The sequence below is a fragment of the Chaetomium fimeti genome (assembly GCF_033439085.1).
Source record: "Chaetomium fimeti strain CBS 168.71 chromosome Unknown B0H64scaffold_6, whole genome shotgun sequence".
NCBI classification, from domain to species: Eukaryota; Fungi; Ascomycota; class Sordariomycetes; order Sordariales; family Chaetomiaceae; genus Chaetomium; species Chaetomium fimeti.
Window position 1 is genome coordinate 687,445 of NW_026944334.1, and position 19,966 is coordinate 707,410.

The window sequence follows — 19,966 nt, forward strand, 5'->3', positions numbered from 1 at the left end:
GTAAATGAGAGGCGCGATCCTGCATTTAACATGCGGCGCCTACATCAATGTATTTCCTTATTGAGGCCCCGATTCGTCGCTATTGAGACCCAAATCCGTCACAGCGTGCCCGAAAGCCTGCGGTCAGGAATGCGACCAACCAGTCCCTGTGATGAGTAAGTGACAGCGATCGTAAGCGTCGCAACGTCAGACACGAGGTGGTCGATGCGCACTGTCAATGCCCGGGACTGCTCTCAATGACACTGAATCTGAAATATGAGGAAGTGTTTATGGTCGGTTCTGACAGTTGTATGAGGTATATAAGTCTAGCTCTACGGCAGTTTACTCCCTTCGGAGAAATGCCCCATTCTTCATCTTCATCCTGAGTTCCGCCTGTTCCGGAGTTCTAGAAGAGCCAGCACTTCTTCTGCAACTCTCCCTCGACCCTCACTGCCCACCATGAAGGTCAACATCAGGCTTCCGGCCGTAGCCATCACCCTGCTTGGGCTCGGTCTGACCCAGACAACCGATGAATCCATTCGGCAAATCGCCATCATTGGTATGTGCTCTTTCTTAGTTCTGAAACCTCCAGTTCCGTTTCGCACACTTCTCTGTTTCGTTCATTGCCGTTGACTAACACCGTGCTCAGGGGCCGGGGCGGCGGGCTCATCTGCTGCGCACTTTCTACAGAAGTTTGCTACTGAGGCCGGCGTCCATGTGAACGTCACGCTCTTCGAGAAGACGGACCGCATTGGCGGCCGAACGCGCACCATTAACCCGTTTGACGACCCAGCTCAACGGGTTGAACAGGGCGCGAGCATCTTCGTACAGGCCAACAGCATCCTCAACGACGCTATGTCCGAGTTTGAGCTCGCGCCCCGCGTGCCGGATGATGATGCCGACCCCGTTATGGGCATCTGGGATGGGGACCGCTTCGCCTTCACCCTCGATCAGAGCGCTCCGTCCTGGTGGAATACCCTTAAGATCGTCTGGCAGTATGGAGTCACAGCCCCACAGAGGGCTCAGCAGTTGACCACCGCGACCATCACCAAGTTCCTTAACCTCTACGAGCCACCGTTCTTCCCGTTTCCGTCGCTTACCCAGCGAGTCCAGGAGCTTGAGCTCGTTGAGGTAACAGGGGTCACCGGAGAGGAGTACCTTGACGCAAATAATGTAAGTTATTCGGGCAACGAAAATGAATCCACCGCTGACGGCACAGGTTGGTGCCCATTATTCGCACGATCTCATCCAAGCGAGCACGCGCGTCAACTATGCCTCGAACCTCGCCAACCTCCACGGGCTCACCACCATGGTATGTCTATAAATCCCCCCTTTGAGGGCCATTCCTTAATTAACGTCGCAGGTCTCCTTGGCGGCTGAAGGCGCGATTGCCGTCGAGGGCGGCAATTGGCAAATCTTCCACGAGATGGCACAGAGGTCGGGGGTCCTAATCGCTCTTGACACAGCCGTTGTCGGTATCGAGAAGACGTCGGGAGGGGCATCCGGCCGGACGCAGTACACCGTTCAAACAACGCCCGGAAGTACGCCGGGTGACCCAACCACGCATCCTACCACTTTCGACAATATCATCATGGCAAACCCCTACCAGTTCAGTGGCATTTCCGTTGGCGACGGGGTCCTCGAAACCCCCATCGAACAGATCACTTACGTGCAACTGCACGTCACCATCTTTACATCGCCGTCCCGCTTTAGCCCTCTGTTCTTTGACCTACCAGAGTCGGAGAAGGTTCCCGGCATGGTTTTGACCACCCTTGCGCATGATGACACCCCGACGTCCGGTGCCGATGGAGCTGGCAAAGCAGGCTTCTTCAGCTTGAGCATCCTAGGAAAGGCTACAAACCCGCAGACTCAGCAGAAGGAATACGTCTACAAGATCTTCTCCCCCGAGGTTGTCACTCCAGAGTTTCTGAGGTATGTCGTTAATCTCTCGTCTTATTCTTCACTTTTATCCTTTGGCAGCCTAGCTGATTCGTACGTTGAAGCCGATTGCTCGGTAGCACAGTTCCATCGGACTTCACCGGCGCCGACAGTCCCATCACATGGTACACCCCGCATGTCTTCAACTCATATCCCAAGGCGACTCCTCGGGTTACCTTCCAGGATCCCATCGTCGGCTCAGGGGTTTATTACACGTCAGGCATGGAGAGCTTCATCTCTACCATGGAGACAAACGCCCTGATGGGGAAGAACGTTGCACGCCTCATCGTCGATGAGATGATGCAGGGTATCGCCACGGTCAAGTCCAGGGATGGCCTAGCGTGGGAGGACAAGCAGGCCATCTTAGGCTAGAGAAACGGGGCGGCATTGCTTTCTTTGAGCGAGTTGGTCGAAACGTAACTAAGTTATGAGCGATGATAGGTGGCTTTTGTGTGAGAATTGGGCGCAAATACAGGTTAATTCGAACTGATGTTCCAAATAACTCCAGAACTGAGGCTTCAAGGTCAGAAGCCAAGAATCCCAAGCATGTGATGAAACAGTTTCAACCAATTGGGCCAGAACATGCTGGGACTGCGGGGCGGTTGCCTTGGGCTGTGGCGTCTTACCCCACCTCTGCCGCTGTGGCGATTGGCTGGTATGCACCGCCACAGACTCCTTCGCCACGTGGAGCCTGGTTCCCCTCCATTCAGTTGTCCGGTCATTTTTTGAACGTGAATTGTTATGACGCAGCTTTCACATTCGGTTGCACAAAGCCAGATTCTCCCTCAGTGTCGTGCCGTGCTGTCGGAACGGCGAACCAGGGACAGGTGAGAGCGAAAGCCTTCCCTCATCCTCCTAATTATTTATCTCTGCAACTTTCTTCCCCCATTTTGACTACCATCAACCACGATTCCCACTTTTTACGACACTTCAGCGCCATGTTTATGCTCAGGAATGGTAAGTCAGCCCTCTGCCCCGCCTTCTCAGGACCCTCCGGCCGCGACGATCATCATCGGCCTCATGGTGGTCGAATTGTCTCGCCGACAATCGGCAGAGTTCCACCGCTGCCTGACTTTCTAAATACAGCTACAGCGAAACTAACATTTTGTCTAGTCGGGAAGCTCCTCTTCGGCTCCAGCAACCAGGAATCGATGATTGAGTTACCACAAGGTCAACTATACCTCGTTCGACCGCTTTCGCCCAAAGGCTACTCCGAACTCATCTTCAAAGACGCATCCGCCCGAATCCGACGCACGGCGCAGGAGTTCCAGTATCAACTCGTCGTACAACGTGTCTTCGAAGAGGGCGAGGCTGAGTTACTTGCCGAAGAGGAGGGCGAAGATGCCGAGGCCGATGCGGATATTCTTGCAGGGGAACGGGACGAGAAGACATTTCTGCTTGACGAGGCCCTCCACTTTCGCGTCGAGAACCGGGAAGGCAGCGAACGGGTTCTGGCTTGGCGGGACTTGAGCGGGGATGCGGGCGACGTCTACGAGTTTGTTTGCGACCCCGCCATCTTGCCCGCGCAGGTAGAGCAGTTCGAGCAAGTCTCAAAGCAGTGCCAGTACGAGCGCAAGTATCGGAAATCGTATACCACCGCCTCGGAGGAAGACCTCCAACAATTCGAGTTCGACGAGCAGCCCATCCCACAGGCTAGCCCTCTCCACAGCCCGACAACTGCGAGGTCGATCGAATCCTCCGATTCCATGGTGCTCGGCAACCCCTCCGCCAACACGGGTGTCAAGCGCGAGAAGATCGCTGACCCCGACGTCACACCGACGAAGAAGGGTAAAGCAAAGGACATGGGGCCTCCCGCCGTCTCGGCGCACCCAGAGGCTCGCGAGATGCTGGCAGCAGAAGTTGCCGAGCTCCACTTCTTCGACTTCCCTTCAGGTGCCTTCGTTCAACAGGATGCATCAGTAACCGCGACGGTAACAGAAACTGGCGATTGGCAATACTGGCTCCAGGTCAAGAGCGCGGATCGGGATTGGCTTGGCATCCCAGTGGTCGCCGACATCAACCCTGTCTTCAACTTCGAGTTCCTGTCCTTCATCTTTAACCAGTTTTCCGACGATGGCTCGGCCTACTCCTGGCTTCTCCGGTTCAAGGACCAGGCCACTCTCGAGCGCTTCCAGGAAGGTCTCTTGCAGGCTTTGTGGGAGCAGCTGAACGAAATGAAGTGGTCCAAGGTCAAGGACAAGGACCGGGATTATGTCGCGGACGCCTTCAACGACCTGACAATGGAGGATTCGGACCGCCCCGAAGAAGAGGAGGAGGAGCAGTTGGAGCAGGTTGAAGAAGAGGAAGAGGAAAATGACCGGGCGCGAAGCGAACATTACGACAGCGACGAAGACGAAGATGATGTCGAGTACAAGCCCAAGGACAGCGATGTCAACAAGCAACTTGCCGTCGGCTACAAGCATGACCGCTCATTCGTCGTTCGCGGCTCCAAGATTGGCGTGTTTAAACACACGCCCAACAATCACCTCGAGTTCAGCACCAACATCTCGAAGGTCGAGACGCCCAAGGGCGAGCTGTTCTCCCCGAAGAAGGTCATGCTGCACAATGAGGACCGAAACCTTATCCTACAAAAGGACTCGGATCCCAACAAGCTGTACCGCATGGATCTCGAGTACGGCAAGGTCGTGGACGAGTGGACAGTACACGAAGACATCCCTGTCGTGACATTTGCGCCCGAGAACAAATTCGCCCAAATGACACACGAGCCAACATTCCTCGGCATCAGCAGAAACGCCCTTTACCGGGTGGATCCTCGCCTGTCCGGCAGCAAGCTGGTTGACGCCCAACTCAAGCAGTACACGAGCAAAAACGATTTCTCCGCAGTTGCGACGACCGAAAAGGGATACGTCGCTGTGGCGTCGAACAAGGGTGACGTCCGGCTCTTCGACCGTCTGGGTATCAATGCCAAGACGCACATTCCTGCTCTGGGTGAACCCATCATTGGCCTCGATGTCTCGGCAGACGGCCGCTGGGTTCTTGCGACGTGCCGTACCTACCTCCTCCTCGTCGACGCGCTGCAGAAGTCGGGCAAGAACGAGGGCAAGCTAGGTTTCGAGAAGCCGTTCGCCGCCGACGACAAGCCGCAACCCCGCCGTCTAGCTCTCAACCCCGAGCACGTCGCGCAGTTCGCCCACGAGACCGGAAAGGGTGTGAGCTTCACGCCGGCCAAGTTCAACACCGGCGAGGGCGCCGAGGAAACCAGCATCATCACCGCGTCGGGCCCGTACATCGTCGAGTGGAGCCTTAAGAAAGTCCTGACCGGTCGCAAGGCGCCGTACCTAATCAAGCGGTATACGGATGATGTCAAGGCGGACGACTTCAAGTTTGGCACTGACAAGAACGTCATTGTCGCCCTACCGCATGAAGTCAACATGGTCAACCATGCCCGTCTGAAGCGGCCCACGCGGGAGAGCATTGCTGGGGAATTTGGCGTTGCCGGGCGCCGAACTGAGGGGCGGATCGGAACGCCGGCGAGCGGACGGTACAAGCTCGGCAAGGAAGACGTCGTCAGGGAGGCCTTTTAGGCAGCCGGTGTGATGCATTGGGGGTTCCGGAGTTTGTTTGGGGTTGTTTACGGTAGATGGGGGAGGCAGACGCTACGCACGATTCTCTGGCTCATTGCCCTTTTCTGTTATTATTGTAGGGAGTTATAGGTTTTCCCATGTTTCGTGGTATGGCTGGTTCGGTACTTAGGTCGATACCTCTCTGAATTCTTTGCGTTTATGTCTATTCTCGCGCCTTGGTCGTCATGAGGAAGTGCAAGGCACGTACTCTCAATCCTTGTTTCATCACATTTCGTCAATCTGCACCGCATCCCGTAGTTGGATTTGACGCAAACTCGATGACATCCCATTACCATGTAACAAATACATGTTCAAAATAAAAAATAAAAATGACAGTCTGGTATCATATCCTTACACCCCCTGCCAGACCTCCCTCCTCTACCCATCCACACAAGCTTAATACGCGCCCCGCGTCCCAGCCGTATCCTTATAAGTCCCAGTCTTGCTATCAACCCGCGGATCAAGCTTGTTTAACAGATCCGACTTGTGCGGACCCGTGGTATGCGGCGCCGACACGCCCGCAGCACCACCAGGGCCCGTCATGCCCGCATGTGTCGCACCGCCGCCCTGATAGTGGCCCGCAACCGGCGCCGCGCCGGCCGTACCGCCCATCATCCCGCCGCCGCCGCCGCCGCCGCTACCAAGGTGCCGATCCCGATCCGAATCCACCCGCGGATCCGCCGCGTTGGCCACGCGCGAGTGGTGCGGCCCGTACGTGCCCTCCGCCGCCACCCGGCCCTGGCCCGGGCCCTGCGGCGGCGCCACCGCACCACCGTGCATCATCCCCCCTCCTCCCCCCGCTGCTCCCATGCCCATCCCCGTCGCCGTCGCGGCAGTCGGCTGCGCTTGCCCGCCGCCCAACCCGCCGCCGGGCCCCGTCCCGGCCCCGGCGCGCCCGCTGTCCAGGTCGGAGTCGACGCGCGGGTCCAGGGCGTTGGCCACGCGCGAGCGGTGCGGGCCGTACGTGCCCTCGGGGATCTTGCCACTGGTGGTGGTGGGCATGGATTGGTGGTCGTGGGTGCTGTCGATGCGCGGGTCCAGCTTGTTGAGCGCGTCGTGCTTGTGGTGGCCGGCGGTGGTGGGTGCGGGGCCCGAGGCCGGGGATTGCCCGTAGGTTGTGCCGGATGGTGGTGGGGGGGCGGCGGCGGTGGATGGGTGGTTGGGGTTGCGGATGCCGCGCTCTTGGGGGGTTGTGTTGTGGTACATTGTTGTGGTGGTGGTTTGGTTGTGTGGTTTGGGTATTGTGTTTGTGGGTTGGTTCAAGTAGTATGTATGGAAGAAGGCTGTACTGGTATGGAGAGGTTGTTATATCCAAGTGTGGTGGTGATGGTGAGGACGACGTTCGCCGTTGATATAGACATTGTGAAGCGAATCCCCAGCCCGGCAACCTGTTACAGCACGGTAATGATATCATGGTACGTCACCTTGGGCTTTGTCAAACGAACTCTTGCCGGTGTTCTGTCCATCCAATTCCATCTGCACCGTAGGCCTCCACTCCATCTCAAAGAGGTGGTTTGTTGTGGTTGGTCGTGTTGCTGCTCTTGACTTACACGGCTGTCCCTGATGGTGGGTATGACGCAACCGCCGCCCCCTTTCCAAGCCGCAGCACGTTCGCCACACAACCCTGCAGGGATGCCATACGGCACTATTCCGGACTTCACCATGGTGAAAAGAGTTTGGGGCGAGAGCGAGGGATGTGGAATTGGGCAAGTGAGAAAGAAAAGTATTGTAATTATGCCAACGGTCTTATCTAGGAGCGCTTCCAACTCGCTTCCAACTCTGCATGTTTAAATCCAGCTCGCTATAACTAATTCCAGGAGTATCATCAACGTCCTTTTACGAAGGAAATGCCATATCTCGTATCATCAACCATGTCGTGAACCGTGCCCAAATATGTGATCACCTCCTAACCTCTTTCCTCGACCCGTTAACCAGCCGGTTGACCATCATCCCCCCGGCCGCCGACGCAAGAGACCCGAGCTTCCCGCTACTCGTAGGTTCCTCGTCCTTCCTATGATCGGCCGCACCCCGAATGACGCCGGCGCTGAGCGCGGCGGTGGCAATGCGGCCGCCCTTGGCCCCCGTCCACGCGCCGGGCTCCTTGCGCAGCCGGAAGGCTTCGGCCGCGCCGGCTTCCATGGCCGCTTTGATGCCCCGCTGCCAGCGGCTGCGGCTCCGTTCTGACGCCGGCGGGTGGCCATCACCGGAGGTGCTATTGCGGCGGCCGCGGGAATGGTGCCGCGGCTGTCTCGGTGAGGAGCTGTGGTGGTGCCGCGATGCGGACGGTGGGTAATAGCGGTCTGCGCCGCGGTCACGCGAGCGATCCCGTGAGTGGTCCCGGCCCGAACGGGCGTGGTGACTTCTTCTTGGAGGGGAACGGGAATGGTGTCTTCTTCTTGAGGAGGAGCGCGAACGTGAGCTGGACCGAGATCGGGAACGGGAGCGAGGGCGGCGGGTGTTGGGCTTGTCGTCCAAAACGAGCCCCCCTATCGCACTTTGGAGCTTGTCGAGAGCTTGGCGGCCGAGAGAGCGTTGGCGGGTCGGCTTAGGACGGGGAGGGTGATGAGGACGGGGCTCGTAGTCATCATAGGAGTCCCGGTTGCCGTAGTGGCCGCCGTCATCATAATACTCGCGGTCATCGTAGTAATCGCGGTTGTCGTAATCGCTGCGTCGTCTGCCGCGGCGATCGGACATTGTGAATTGTATGGATTGGATGTTCTGTGCCTTGTGGTGTTTTTGGTTGGTGATCGACAATTTCAGGGATATTGGGGATTGGATTGTTTAGTGTGAACTTCAGAGTGGGTTGGCAGCTTCATGGTTTGGAAGATCGATTTGTATAGTATTATCTACAGTAATTGAGCGTGACTTGATGGATCGATGGCCTCAATTCGGGCAGTCCGATGCAGTGCTGTGGCTGGGTGTTGGAGGTTGCGTCACAAGGGCACTGGGTGGATTTCCCAACTTTTTTTTCCTGATGTCTGATTTGTAGCAGACCCTCTTGGCTCAGCTTCCAGTGGGTTGACCAGTTGAGGCAGCCCCGAACCCCACCAATCCGCGTGGTAAGTGCAGACCCGGGCCCTCATTAATGTGAGCATTCACGGCATTCCAGCGCCTTGGAGACCATTTGCTGGCCTCTTTTCGTGCTTGGCTGGCCTCTGCTCCTCGGTTTGTTGTGAAGTCGCCACGATGAACGTTTTTCGCTTAATCTAAACAGTGTCTGCATGAACACCGCCTCGGAGGCCTGCAGTATGCGAGATCTTGAGGCGATTGTTTTCTTCACCGAATCTAGCTACGGATATGCCAGACACACAAATATCGACGTGCCAACAAACATTTGAAACTGTTCCTGTGTTCTGACGAGCGAAGGTTGGGATGAACCGTGGGATGGGGGTGGGGTTGGTTGATGACGTCATGGGTGGGTCGATCACCCACCACTGAAAATCTCTCCTCGGCCAATCACTCTCCCGAACTTCCAACCTGTTTCCCAATTGCGTTCCATCAAACGTCCGCCAGGAACATTGCCGTGAGCGTTTCCCTAACGTCTCAATAGCGAGGGACCGAGGTTCCGCGGGTTGCGGAAGCGTTCCTGGGGTCCTGAGGGTTCCGATCGGATAAACGTGATGGCCTGCCCCTCGTTGGCGTCATGATCAACAGTCTACATCGTTGTGATCCAATGAAACTTGAAGTTGGACTTCAACCATTTTCACCTTCTGCCGGTGTCACATCGAGGGCCCGGATGGTTTTTGAGCTTCTTACCGTTCCAAGAAATGCGCAAGCTCGCGCAAGGCCTGTGATGACGTTCCGCGCAGTCTGCACGCCGTGTACTTGTTTGCTGAAGACATGTCCGTCTATAATTGAACTTGTCGCCCTCTCACAGGCCGCTTGGCTTGCCATCCTTAGCCCATGATATCAGATTGTTTCTCCTCGGAACTCCCTAGCCAACAGTTCATCACCACGGGATCACAGATCTGCAAGCCCAGTCCCCTCCGTTTCCCCCACGACCTGCCGAGTTCCGGCCAAGCAACGGGCTGTCCGTCCCGCACCCGGCCAACACCATGGCACCAACCCCAACCCTCCCACAAGCCGTCTCCCGCCTACTCGGCCGCCAAGAACCCACCACGACCGTCATCATCGACGCGGACCCGGCCAACAACGACGGCGCCTCAACCTCCAGCTCGAACCTCGACGGCGGCGCCATCGCAGGCATCGTCATCGGCACGGTAGTCGGTATCCTCCTACTCTGGTGGATCATCCGCGCGTGCACACAACCGCGCGACCTGCCCGACCCCGGCCGCCAGGGCTGGTACGACGACACCGTGCCGCCGCGGTCGAGGTCCCGGTCCACGGGCCGCCATCACCACCACCACCACCACGGCCACCACTACACGTCGCACCGCAGCGGCAGCAGGCACCACAGCCGCAGGCGCTCGTCGACGCCGCGCCCCGTTATGGTGGAGGAGCATTATGCCGGCGGCCCGGTGAGGCCGGCCGCGGCGTATTATGCTGCGCCGGCTGAGCGCCGGCGGTCGAGGAGTCGGTCGCAGGGGAGGTACTATGTTAGTGGGTGAGGGGGTGGTGGGTGAAGAGGTGGATGGGGGTTGGTAATGTGTGATGTGTCATGAGCTGTGTTTTTGGTATGATGGATGACTTGGATGGATACATGAGGAGTTGTGGTTTGCTCCTTCCCTTGGGTGGTCTTTGTTGAATCAGGGTGTTGGAATGTCTGGGGATGGTGCTCGCAGGGGCGGATATACCAAATTAGGAGACGAAACGCCTGAATATTACCTACTTATGAAAACACTTCTCTATTCTGAGTTTACTGACCGTGCATTTAATTTGCCTTTAAACAGGTTTGTCTCTTGGTTCTAACGGGGGCGGTCTTCTCGTTCTTTCCGGTCTCGGTTTTCTTGGAGTTTCCACCTAGAATCATCCCGAGTACGAACATGACACCAGATGGGCGACATGAGCTAATGAAAATGCCGGTAAACGCGCGGATAGCGCTTCCACAAACGAGTTGCGGCGGGTCAAGAAAGGGGGATGGTGAAGCCTGACTCTGATGCAAAAACTTTTACTGCTCAAAGGATGGAGGTCAAGCACCTCTGAGTGAGACAAAATCATGCAGGTACTTTTGTGTTGGGCTTCTTTGGGGCGGTGGAGCTGATGGTTGGCTGTGTCGACTCTGGGAAACATGCTTAACAAGTGGCACAGCAAATCTGCAGGCGGTAACGGCCGACTTCTGGGTCCCTCCTAGTGGCCGAGGATGCAGCATGCATGTCATGGCCGGCGCAATGGTCTAGACTTCTAAAGACACAGCCGGATTCCGAAGCGCGCGACAAGGACTCGGGACCCAACTCGCTGGTTTGTATCACCAACAGAGCCGCTGCCACATGGTGACCCCCTTCCATTGATGTTCTTGGAATTTCTCCGAGTCTCACTGCTGAGAGATGCGTTGCTTTGGCCCACCCTGCCAGGCACTAAGGGGGGAGATGGCTCAACCTCTCAGCCAGATGAAAGGTCTGCGTGTGTTGCTGAAAGGGGAAGGGACATGTGAGGTGGCTTTAAGCGGCATTCTCGCTTCCAAGGTGCCTTCCGTGCCTTCCGTCTCGTCTTCGCTTGCACCAGCCCAACTCATCGTCCGAAACCTTGACATAGCTGAAAGCATTCATTCAGTTCTCAGAGCGAGGTCACATAACCTCGAAATAGACCCGTGGTGGGAACCGACTTGTCAATTGGAACGAAAGCGTCAACGTGGGCTGATTTCTGCTTTGCCAATTTCTCGAGGAACCTGAATTCGGCCGTTTTTCTCTCCTTCATCCTATTGTTAGCGAGACTATCGATATTTCTCCACGGCCAATTCGTTCCTCGGATCGACGGAACTTCCAGGTGGACTTCTTTTGGGTCAAAAATTCCTCAGTTTGGTGATGCCCGTCCCCATCACATCACACGGCAACTTTTAAGCGCCCGGCTGCACGTTAACGCTCTGTAGCACGCATATGCCAAGCCAATCTGGGTCGATTTCAGCGGTCGGCACCCAAGTAATCGGAGCGAGGGCCCAAAGCAGACCAATCCACGCTTGCCAAGATGGCCATCGCAGCCCCGGACCGCCAATCGCGTCCTTGCACCGGGTGATGTGCTGAGGAAACTGCTATTTTTGACTCTGCAAGACCGACTCGACATGTGCGGGGGACAATGCATTTCACGATCCTTCGACCAAACATTAACGGCGACGAGGGCAATTCGGAATCGCTATCACAGCCAAGCCGGACCAAGTCTTGGTAGTAACATGATCTGTGGACCATCGTCACTTCTCACCGCTCGAATGACCGTCCCAAGCCCATATTCTTGCCAAGATCCCGTCACCGTTGTTGACCAACCTCCGGTATAAGGGTTGCTGACCTCCGCCATGCGGGTGACATCCTTGTCGATCCCTCAACATGCCATCATTGCCATGACCGCACCTTAACTTCATCGTCAGTCTGTTTGACGAAAGGGCTTCTTGCCTTCACAAGATCCGCCATTGCTCCTCACAATGTGCACCTACGACTACACGCCGTATACCGGCTGCGAGGATGGCCCGCAGCACTACTACATCCAATGGCTGAAGTGCGGTATCGCGGTCGAGGAGGGCAGGTATTGCTCAATGGACACCTCATCCAAAGTTGAACAGCTCAGGAAGCTGTCAGCCAACGTCCTGTCCTGCCCACTTCACGGACCCATTGCCGTGCAACAATTTGTTCTCGAACCGGCAAACCAGCAGCCGGTAGACGAGGACGAGCCCGAGCGGTCCCGAGCGCGGAGTTCTGCTCGGCGGAGCGCAGCCTCGAGGGGCAGGGCGCCCAGGACAGCCGGTTCCGACAGGGACCCGGAGCAACCGGCACGTCGGCCGGTGCGCAAGCAGAGGTCAAGACGCGAGATGGCCCCGGAATCGTCCGATTCAGAGTCTTCAAGCTCTTTTTCGGCCCGCCGCCCCAGGGTTGCCAACAGGGGGAAGAGGATGACCGACCGAGAGGCCATGGGGAGGCGGCGGAGTCGGACGCCTCAGGCCAGTTCACACCAAAGATCGATATCGGCCGACATTGCGCCCCCGCCTCCTTTGCCCTTATCCATGCGACATGGCCGGAGCGAAGTTTCGTTGCCGCTGAGAACGGATTTTGAGGGGCAAAGGGAGGACCACCAAAAATCCTTCAACGGGCGTCCCCAATCGCGCCCAAAGAACTCGATCGATATCCCGCGAACTATCGGCGTTGTCGGGCTGCCTTCCAGCCCCGACATGCACCACCGAGGTAGCGTTCATCGAAGCAGGAGTGAGGCGGGATTGACGGCAGGCGTCGATTTGTTGCCGGAGCTGCCAGTCCAGAAAGGTCCCCTGTCACCCGCCAGCGACAGCTCCCCAGACCAGAACCCAGACATGCCGTTCAGCACTCCAGGGCGTCGGGGCCGCAGGACGGGGCCACGGTCAGTCCGTGACCGGAGCGTGGACACCACCATGCGGAGGATCGACGAACATGAGGTCCAAGATCCCGAGACCCGAAACTCGACCACCACGGCATCGCCCGAACCACAACACCCAACACAGTACGCAACCGCCCACATCCCCCACCACCGGCGCTCCAACTCCCGCCCACAGCTCAACAACCTCCAAATCCCCAAGAACCGCGAGCCATACCAACGCGACGCCTACTCGGCCCCGACCGCCACGCCGCCCGAAACCGAGATCAGCCACCCAGACCGCAGCATACCACGCACCCGCGCGCGCTCCCTCCGGCACATCGACACCTCCCCCGTATCCCCCACCACGATCCTCCCGCCCCCGCAACTCCCAACGCACACCTCCGCCCGCTCCTCCGAAGCCGGCAGCGGCGAGACGGCCTCGATCCGCAGCACCCGCTCCCGGCGCTTCGAGGACCAGGTCGCCGAGGGCCGCAAGTGGGCCGCCGCGCGCGAGCACCACATCCCCCCGCCGCCTACTTCTTCTACACCCACCCCCGTCTCGGCGTCGGCGTCCCCGAGATCCTATCACCACTACCACCACCAACAACAGCAGCCGCCGCTACCCGATGTGCTGGCGCACATGTCCTCGCTGTCCGACACGAACCTGCCTCTGGGAGGGGCGGGTGTGGGTGTGGGTGTGGGTGTGGGGATGGGTGCCGGCGCGGCGTGGGCGGGCCGCGGGTCGGTGGACAGCGGGTATCTGAGCGGACACCATACCCAGCGCAGCTGGGAGACGGTCGGGGTGTCTTCGGCGGCGGTGTCGGCGGCGGGGGAGGTCGGTGTGGGTTCGGGTGTGGGTGCGGGTGCGGCGGGGAGTAATGGGAATGGGAATGGGAAGGGTGGGCGGAATACGCTGCACAAGACGCCGCCCCCGTCAGCGCAGGCGCAGGGTCAAGGGGCGGGGTTGGCGCATGGCGGAGCGCCACAGCAGCAGCAGCAGCAGCAGCAGAAGCGACCGGTGCCGGCGCCGTTGAACTTGCACCACCACCACCAGCAGCAGCACGGGGGTGCGGGGGCGGGGAGCGGGCTGCCGCCGTGTGCGCTGCCGGTGTCGCTGATGTCGCCCGGGTTCCAGTCCGATGCGGATGCGAGTTCCGCGGGCAAGGGCGCCAAGGCCACGCTGCTGCAGAGGATGGGGCTGAGGAGGAAGTTTAGCGGGTTGGTGGGGTGGGATAAGGACCGCGGCGGCGGGCGGGAGGTTGGCGTGGAGGGGTGAATGAGGTAGGGAGTGGCGTTTGAGCAGTTCTGACGCGGGACGGTGGATGGTGTGAAGATACCCTGGATTTGTATGTACAACCACTAGCGAGCTGGGGGCTTCTTGCTCTTGGGCGGGGCGGGGAACATGGGGAATCGAAGCAATTTCGCTGCGGTGCATACCCTGGATGGTCGGATTCACGAACTGAATGAGTGATGAATATAAAGCCATAATCATTGCAACCAATTACTCGTCCTTGGTTACGGTTCGTAATTACCGCGCTGGTGGGCTTCAATCATGATCATGAGTTGCCCGGCTGAGGATGGTTGGCCGAGCTGGGCGCTGACCATGGCCCTCAGGATTCCGGGCCACGGTTCCAGGCTGCATGCCTTGTCACACGTGCAAAAGCACCCATGTTTTGGCGTCTTCTCGCGCTCTCCCGGCGATGGGAACCGGATGGAGATCCTCCGGGGTGAATGTCGATTCAGTGGGCCTGAATTTATGTATCCAGTCATCACTCGCCGGAGAAAGGAGGATCGGTTGTGGTTGTTGTTGTTATGTACTTGTGAGGAGGACAGTATCTTGGTGTTGCCTCGATGACCGCGACGGTTCTAACCCAACGCAAACGTCGGACCGCAGGACGTGAGACCATAGGGGGGTTCAACACAATCAAGTCATCAACGGGGGTCCAGTTCCTGAACTTTCCTCTTCAGTTGTCTCTAAAGCAACAACTAGCCATATCCTGTACTCTGTTGACCGGCGCGGAAGGGTTGGTTTGCAATTGCATAACTTGGAACACTTTAAACATAGAACTACCAACCAAGACTGGAACAAGCCAAAACAAAACAGCCCCCTCTACTCACTCGTAGCTAAGCTCGGCAGCCCTTCCCATTACCCGTGCCTCGTCGTGTATCTCCTTTAGAGGGACATGTCGACCGTCATGTTCATGTTGCTGATGTTTCGAGACCAAAGCGAGCCCCATTCTTCTACTGGCCTTGAAGGATCGCCCCAGACGGAGAGCGAAGGCTGCACAATCAAATTCACGAGGTGTCCTTGCTTGTCCCGTCCGTCCAACTCGGTAATGTGTAGCTTCATAGTCGGCGATTCCTTGTAAGGAAATCCATGGGCCTTCTTGGACGTGGGATCGTGGAATCGGAACTCGAACATTTGATGGTTGCAGTGGAGGTGCCTGGGTTTCAAACGTGTCAGGGTCGCCTGTTTGGTACTCACTCCTCCCGGGCGGGCATCCGAGTCTGGGGGGATGGGTTCACATACCAGTCCATCTGGATGGTAAACTCTGCGAGATGTTGAAGGTCTGCTTGTAGGCTGTTCTTCCCGGCATTACTGCGGGGTTTCATCCAGCGCCCCAACTTCCGGGTGACGAGCCTGGTAACGTAATCGACGGTATAGCGGGAGTTTGTGTCCGAGAGCGCCCCCATAAGCTTCATGGTCAGGCAGCGCCAAAGCATGGCCCTGCCCTTTATCCGACGCGCCATCACCTCTCGCCAATCTGCAGGGCGGCCTGCCACCCGTTCACCGAGCGTTTCATCCAGACGCTCATCTATATCTTCCGGCCTTAGGCGGGCCAGGGCTTGGGCGACGTCAGCGCTTTGGGACGAAGAGGCGTGGGAGATTCGGGGCCAAGGGGGGCGAGGCAGCATGTAAAACGGCGCTAGGGACGGAGAAGGAGAAGGGAACTGACGCTGTATCTTGTGAAGAAGCTCGGAATACGGCTCCCAACCTGGTCCTCCCGGGCCCTCAAACACATCTTCAACCAGAATTCGCCAAAGCCATGCTTCAAGCATGACTGGGGCGCACCAAGCGGCAAGTCAGCAGTCGAGCCCGTTGTGTTACAAAAGCAAACATGACTGTAAACTGACCCTTTGGGTTTCTATCCAGGTATTCCTTCGCCTCCGGCGTCCAAGTCTGCATCATGGCCTTATTCTCGGCGTTGAGAGTCCTCCAGCCGACACGATTGGGGAACTGGCGGGACGCGATGGTGCGGACAAATGCCTGGACCTTTGGCCAGAAGCTTGTGATAGAGACGGAGTGCACAGTCCGACGAAGGGATGCAATCTCTCGGTGCCAGTCCCGTAGCCGATTGACGATCAAGGGGTTGTTGTACCATTCCTCGGTCAAGTGCAGCGTGGGATCCACGCCTGTTGGGGGTCCCTGGACCTGATCTTGGTCTAGGACAACTAGCTCCCCTTCGGATTTGTCGAGTTCCTTCGGAGGCTCGGAACTTGAAGAAATCGCGGGACCTTTCTCGACTTTACCCTTCTGGCGTGTCACCGACCGTGTGGTGATAGTGGTGCTCGGCTGCTTTGCCTTCCTACCAGTCAGGGGCATCTTGGGCTCGGCCGGCGTGGCGCGGCGGGAGGCTTTGCTGGTGGCCACATCGGTGCTGACCGTTTTCCTAGCGTTGCGTGTCCGTGACATTGTGATCGGAAAGGGGTATCAAAAGCAAGATGGCTTTGTGACATGAGGCTGGAGCATTGATCTGAGAGAATTGGGGACGGGGAGAGATATGCAAGTTTTGCGAGTGCGGGCGGCAATGGGAGGGGATAGGTGGATGCTGGGGTATAAAGCAACTACCCGAACGGTAGGTACACAAACAAAGAATACCAGCCCCCCCTTCTCAATCCGGCCGAGGCGTAGAAGAGCAAAATGCGGTGCACCTGTGAATGCCAACCCTGGTTAACCGGCATTTTGTCTTACTTGCAATGGATTCTGATCTGACTGTTCTGATGTGCCGTATTGGCTTCCTTGTGGCTGTAGTTTAGGTGTCTAGGAGTGTAGGTATTCAGGGGGAAGGGGGCCCCTTTCGGAGAATGACCCCGCTTGGTATGACGGGTATCTGCTTTCTTGCCCCTGACAAACCTGGAAGAAGATTGAGGAACGGCAAAGAATCAAGGGGTCGGGGCCCGGGGTGAAGGGAGGGGGCCGGCTGGGGTGCCGCAGGGCCGCGCCCTTGATTGCCTTAGCACTGTCTTGCTTGTGTACTCAATGCTGCTTGAGCCAAAAAAGAAATAGCTTGTCTCTCCGTTTGCTTCCTTGTCCGCCGCCGGCCATTTCCTTCCCATACACTTAAGACCCTGCAAGCCAGCCACCGAACTCAACCCTAGCGACATCACCCACGATTTGCGTCACCCAACACAACCCCTACCATCACCAAGTCATGGATCGCGGCACCACGCCCGGCTGGTCATCGCACAATGGCCAACGCTTGCACACTAGCGGCATGGTTGCCGGTCCATCGGAAGAGGAACCGGGAGAGGAATCCAGCTCGGATAAGGAACCCAACCCGGATGCCGAGTTCCTCGTTGGGATTGACCTCGGTACGACGTGAGTTTTCACACACGCATGACCGAGTGAATGACGCCGCCGCTAATTGCCTCGGATAGGTGCTCAGGAACAATCACGGGGGCAGGGACGTCGTCCATCATGGCGGGCGAGTTCATCTATCATGACCAGAGACTGTGGCCGGGCACAAACCAAGACGGCCCGTCAGCATTCGGGTTCAAAATACCAACGAGAATCGCCTGCTCTGACCATAGCCACTGGGGTTTTCAGGTTCGCGACGACGAGCCGTCATTCGAGTGGTTTAAGTTGTGCGTCCCTCACGAGGACGAGGTACCGGAGGACATTTTGAACGCCGTTACGCTAGCTGACGCCCGGTCTTTCCGTCAAGGTCAGAGTGTCAAGGTAATGGGGGTGCTGGAAGCATACCTAAGGGGGCTGTGGGCCCACTGCCTGGAATCAATCGCCTTTGGGGAAGGTCTGGACGTGGAGGAGGTCCGCATGTGCAGGATATACGTCGTCATCGGCATTCCCGCCAACTGGAAGTCCAGATCGCGGGATTTCCTGCTCGAAGCTGCGCGCAACGCTGGCATCCCGGGCCTGTACGGCCGTACGACCATCGAGACATGTGTCGAGCCAGTGGCTGCAGCCATCGCTCTGTTGGAACAGACCCCGAACATCGAAAGCATGAACCTGACGGTAAGCTTAATACCCACCTTTCTTGCCTTGGAGGCCAACATCTAATGCTTCGGACAGGCCGGCGACATCTTCACCGTCCTCGACGCAGGTGGAGGGACTTCTGTGAGTTGTTTTGTGTCCTTGTTCTCCTCTCGTTCCGACTACGCCGTCGCCAAATCACCCCCCCCCCCCCCCTTTTCTTGTACCTCCTGCTTTCCGTGAGCCACCGGACACGCACATACGCACATGTCCGAGCCTTTCCCTGACGCGCTACTAGGACACTGCCACGTTCAAGATACATTCCAGGCAACCGACGTCTCTACAGCAGTGCGTGCCACCAGGTGCACGGTTTTGCGGACCGGTCCAAGTCGAAAGATTGATATTCGAACGCTTCTTTAAGAAGGTAGAGGCCGAGGCAGAGGACGACAGAGCTGCCACCCTCACAGACGCCGAGATTCAGCCGCTCTTCCGTAAATGGTGGTATGATTCTGCCAGGGAAGCCTTTAAGTCCTCCAAGGATGCCTGGGCAGTCGACGTTCCCGACCACCTGATCTACATCACGATAAGCAAGGACACTAGAATGACCCGCCATATGGGTCGTCAGCTGAAGGAGCAATTCGATCGCCGGGCGGATCGCGGACGTGTTTCTATTAGCTTCACCGGGTAATGACAGCCCTCCCCCGACACTGCTCTCCGGGCAGGGTACCGTTCTAACGCTTTCGTTGTGGCAGGGATGAGTTGAAAGAACTCATGGGACCCACGATCGAAAAGATGGTTGAGCTAGTTCAGGACCAGTTCACGGCGGCTTTGGCCAAGGAGGGAAGGCAGCCCAGGGTAGGTGAAGGATCGAGTAGAGGCACCCGTCGTGACAACGGCTGACTTTCCGCCTGACAGGTTATGTTTGTATGTGGGGGTTTTAGTCAAAACCTCTACGTGCGCGCAAGACTCGAGGAGGAGATCCGCGACTGGAATGCGAAGCACGCCTCCGAGTCCGACCCCATCGAAATTTCTTTTGCTGACAGCCCCCTCAAGTGAGTCTTAGCGCCCAGCGTTTTGCCCCGCTGGCCGATGGCCGAGATTGCGACTAACGTGTCTCAGCGTGGACGCTGTGTCGAAGGGATGTGCTCGATATGCTTTGGAACTTCGCTGTCGGAGCGCCGGCACTGGACCCCAAGCGCCAAGCCCGGTTGCTCAGCACGCCTACAGAGTTCGCGGCGATGGCCAGAACCGCGGGATCCTTGCACAGGTGAGACACCGCGGGCTTATCTCCTAGATTCGTCGAGGCTTGTCAGGACTGACCAGCGTGGTATAGGGCGCTCTCCTGGCCGCGGACCAAGAACCGCTTACGATCACGCTCGAACGTCTCGATTTCACCATTAACGACCTCCCTTTCGGGAGGGCAACGGCCACGTTGAAAATTGAAGAGGACAATTGCCCTCTCTGCGAAATGTGGTGGACCAATGCCGGTGCCGAGCGTCTTATCGCTGCGCTCAATGTCGGCCCCCGCGTGTCTCTCGGGGTCAGGCATTCCGGGCATGGCATTTACTTCACAGCGTACATCGGTGGCGATGCGCAAGCGCAGGGCAATGACTTCGATATCTCCTATGTGATGGAAGCATACACCTGAGTTCGGCGGACTGAGAAGGGGAGTCAAGGGGTGGGGAGGAAAGGAGGATGGGCAAGGGCAGGAGTGATCTGAGATGAGGCATGATTCCATTTTTCCTAGTTTTGTCGAGCACGGGGAGTTTGGGATACGGATAGAGTTAGGCGCATGGGGAAAAATGATCATTGTATCCGTATT

General features: G+C 57.6%; 8 protein-coding genes across 8 annotated transcripts; 5 read left to right on the forward strand and 3 right to left on the reverse strand.

The window, feature by feature from the left end:
* The first annotated feature begins 37 nt into the window (after positions 1–37).
* B0H64DRAFT_403352 (uncharacterized protein) lies at positions 38–2,462 on the forward strand. Its single transcript, XM_062804300.1, has 6 exons — positions 38–155; positions 296–538; positions 629–1,152; positions 1,199–1,291; positions 1,343–1,911; positions 1,983–2,462. Exons 2-6 carry the CDS (start codon positions 439–441, stop codon positions 2,287–2,289), a joined length of 1,593 nt encoding a protein of 530 aa, XP_062656547.1. The 5' UTR covers positions 38–155; positions 296–438; the 3' UTR covers positions 2,290–2,462.
* Positions 2,463–2,855: 393 nt separating this feature from the next.
* B0H64DRAFT_444339 (VID27 cytoplasmic protein-domain-containing protein) lies at positions 2,856–5,462 on the forward strand (the record flags this gene model as incomplete). Its single annotated transcript, XM_062806775.1, has 2 exons — positions 2,856–2,874; positions 3,031–5,462. 2 exons carry the CDS (start codon positions 2,856–2,858, stop codon positions 5,460–5,462), a joined length of 2,451 nt encoding a protein of 816 aa, XP_062656548.1.
* A 435-nt stretch (positions 5,463–5,897) lies between these two features.
* Positions 5,898–6,707, reverse strand: B0H64DRAFT_444340 (uncharacterized protein; the record flags this gene model as incomplete). Its single annotated transcript, XM_062806776.1, has 1 exon — positions 5,898–6,707. One exon carries the CDS (start codon positions 6,705–6,707, stop codon positions 5,898–5,900), a length of 810 nt encoding a protein of 269 aa, XP_062656549.1.
* A 450-nt stretch (positions 6,708–7,157) lies between these two features.
* B0H64DRAFT_204822 (uncharacterized protein) lies at positions 7,158–8,451 on the reverse strand. The gene has a single exon (XM_062799322.1). It carries the CDS (start codon positions 8,193–8,195, stop codon positions 7,401–7,403), a length of 795 nt encoding a protein of 264 aa, XP_062656550.1. The 5' UTR covers positions 8,196–8,451; the 3' UTR covers positions 7,158–7,400.
* A 784-nt stretch (positions 8,452–9,235) lies between these two features.
* Positions 9,236–10,248, forward strand: B0H64DRAFT_204790 (uncharacterized protein). The gene has a single exon (XM_062799321.1). It carries the CDS (start codon positions 9,557–9,559, stop codon positions 10,067–10,069), a length of 513 nt encoding a protein of 170 aa, XP_062656551.1. The 5' UTR covers positions 9,236–9,556; the 3' UTR covers positions 10,070–10,248.
* A 1,408-nt stretch (positions 10,249–11,656) lies between these two features.
* On the forward strand, positions 11,657–14,208 carry B0H64DRAFT_363361 (uncharacterized protein; the record flags this gene model as incomplete). The annotated part of the gene is made up of 2 exons (XM_062801801.1): positions 11,657–13,488; positions 13,546–14,208. Exons 1-2 carry the CDS (start codon positions 12,031–12,033, stop codon positions 14,206–14,208), a joined length of 2,121 nt encoding a protein of 706 aa, XP_062656552.1. The 5' UTR covers positions 11,657–12,030.
* Positions 14,209–15,105: 897 nt separating this feature from the next.
* B0H64DRAFT_376010 (uncharacterized protein) lies at positions 15,106–16,626 on the reverse strand (the record flags this gene model as incomplete). The annotated part of the gene is made up of 4 exons (XM_062802449.1): positions 15,106–15,376; positions 15,463–15,697; positions 15,890–15,994; positions 16,068–16,626. 4 exons carry the CDS (start codon positions 16,624–16,626, stop codon positions 15,106–15,108), a joined length of 1,170 nt encoding a protein of 389 aa, XP_062656553.1.
* Positions 16,627–17,365: 739 nt separating this feature from the next.
* Positions 17,366–19,792, forward strand: B0H64DRAFT_464977 (uncharacterized protein; the record flags this gene model as incomplete). The annotated part of the gene is made up of 8 exons (XM_062807646.1): positions 17,366–17,532; positions 17,592–18,186; positions 18,244–18,288; positions 18,443–18,828; positions 18,897–18,999; positions 19,060–19,196; positions 19,264–19,411; positions 19,478–19,792. 8 exons carry the CDS (start codon positions 17,366–17,368, stop codon positions 19,790–19,792), a joined length of 1,896 nt encoding a protein of 631 aa, XP_062656554.1.
* Between the last annotated feature and the right edge of the window lie 174 nt (positions 19,793–19,966).

Bases quoted from the DNA above. Each gene is read 5' to 3' on its own strand.
- B0H64DRAFT_403352 (XM_062804300.1), top strand. From the start codon at position 439: ATGAAGGTCAACATCAGGCTTCCGGCCGTAGCCATCACCCTGCTTGGG. The intron at 1,153-1,198 runs GTAAGTTATTCG...CTGACGGCACAG, and splicing joins AGTACCTTGACGCAAATAAT to GTTGGTGCCCATTATTCGCA. The intron at 1,292-1,342 runs GTATGTCTATAA...TTAACGTCGCAG, and splicing joins TCCACGGGCTCACCACCATG to GTCTCCTTGGCGGCTGAAGG.
- B0H64DRAFT_204822 (XM_062799322.1), bottom strand. From the start codon at position 8,195: ATGTCCGATCGCCGCGGCAGACGACGCAGCGATTACGACAACCGCGAT.
- B0H64DRAFT_204790 (XM_062799321.1), top strand. From the start codon at position 9,557: ATGGCACCAACCCCAACCCTCCCACAAGCCGTCTCCCGCCTACTCGGC.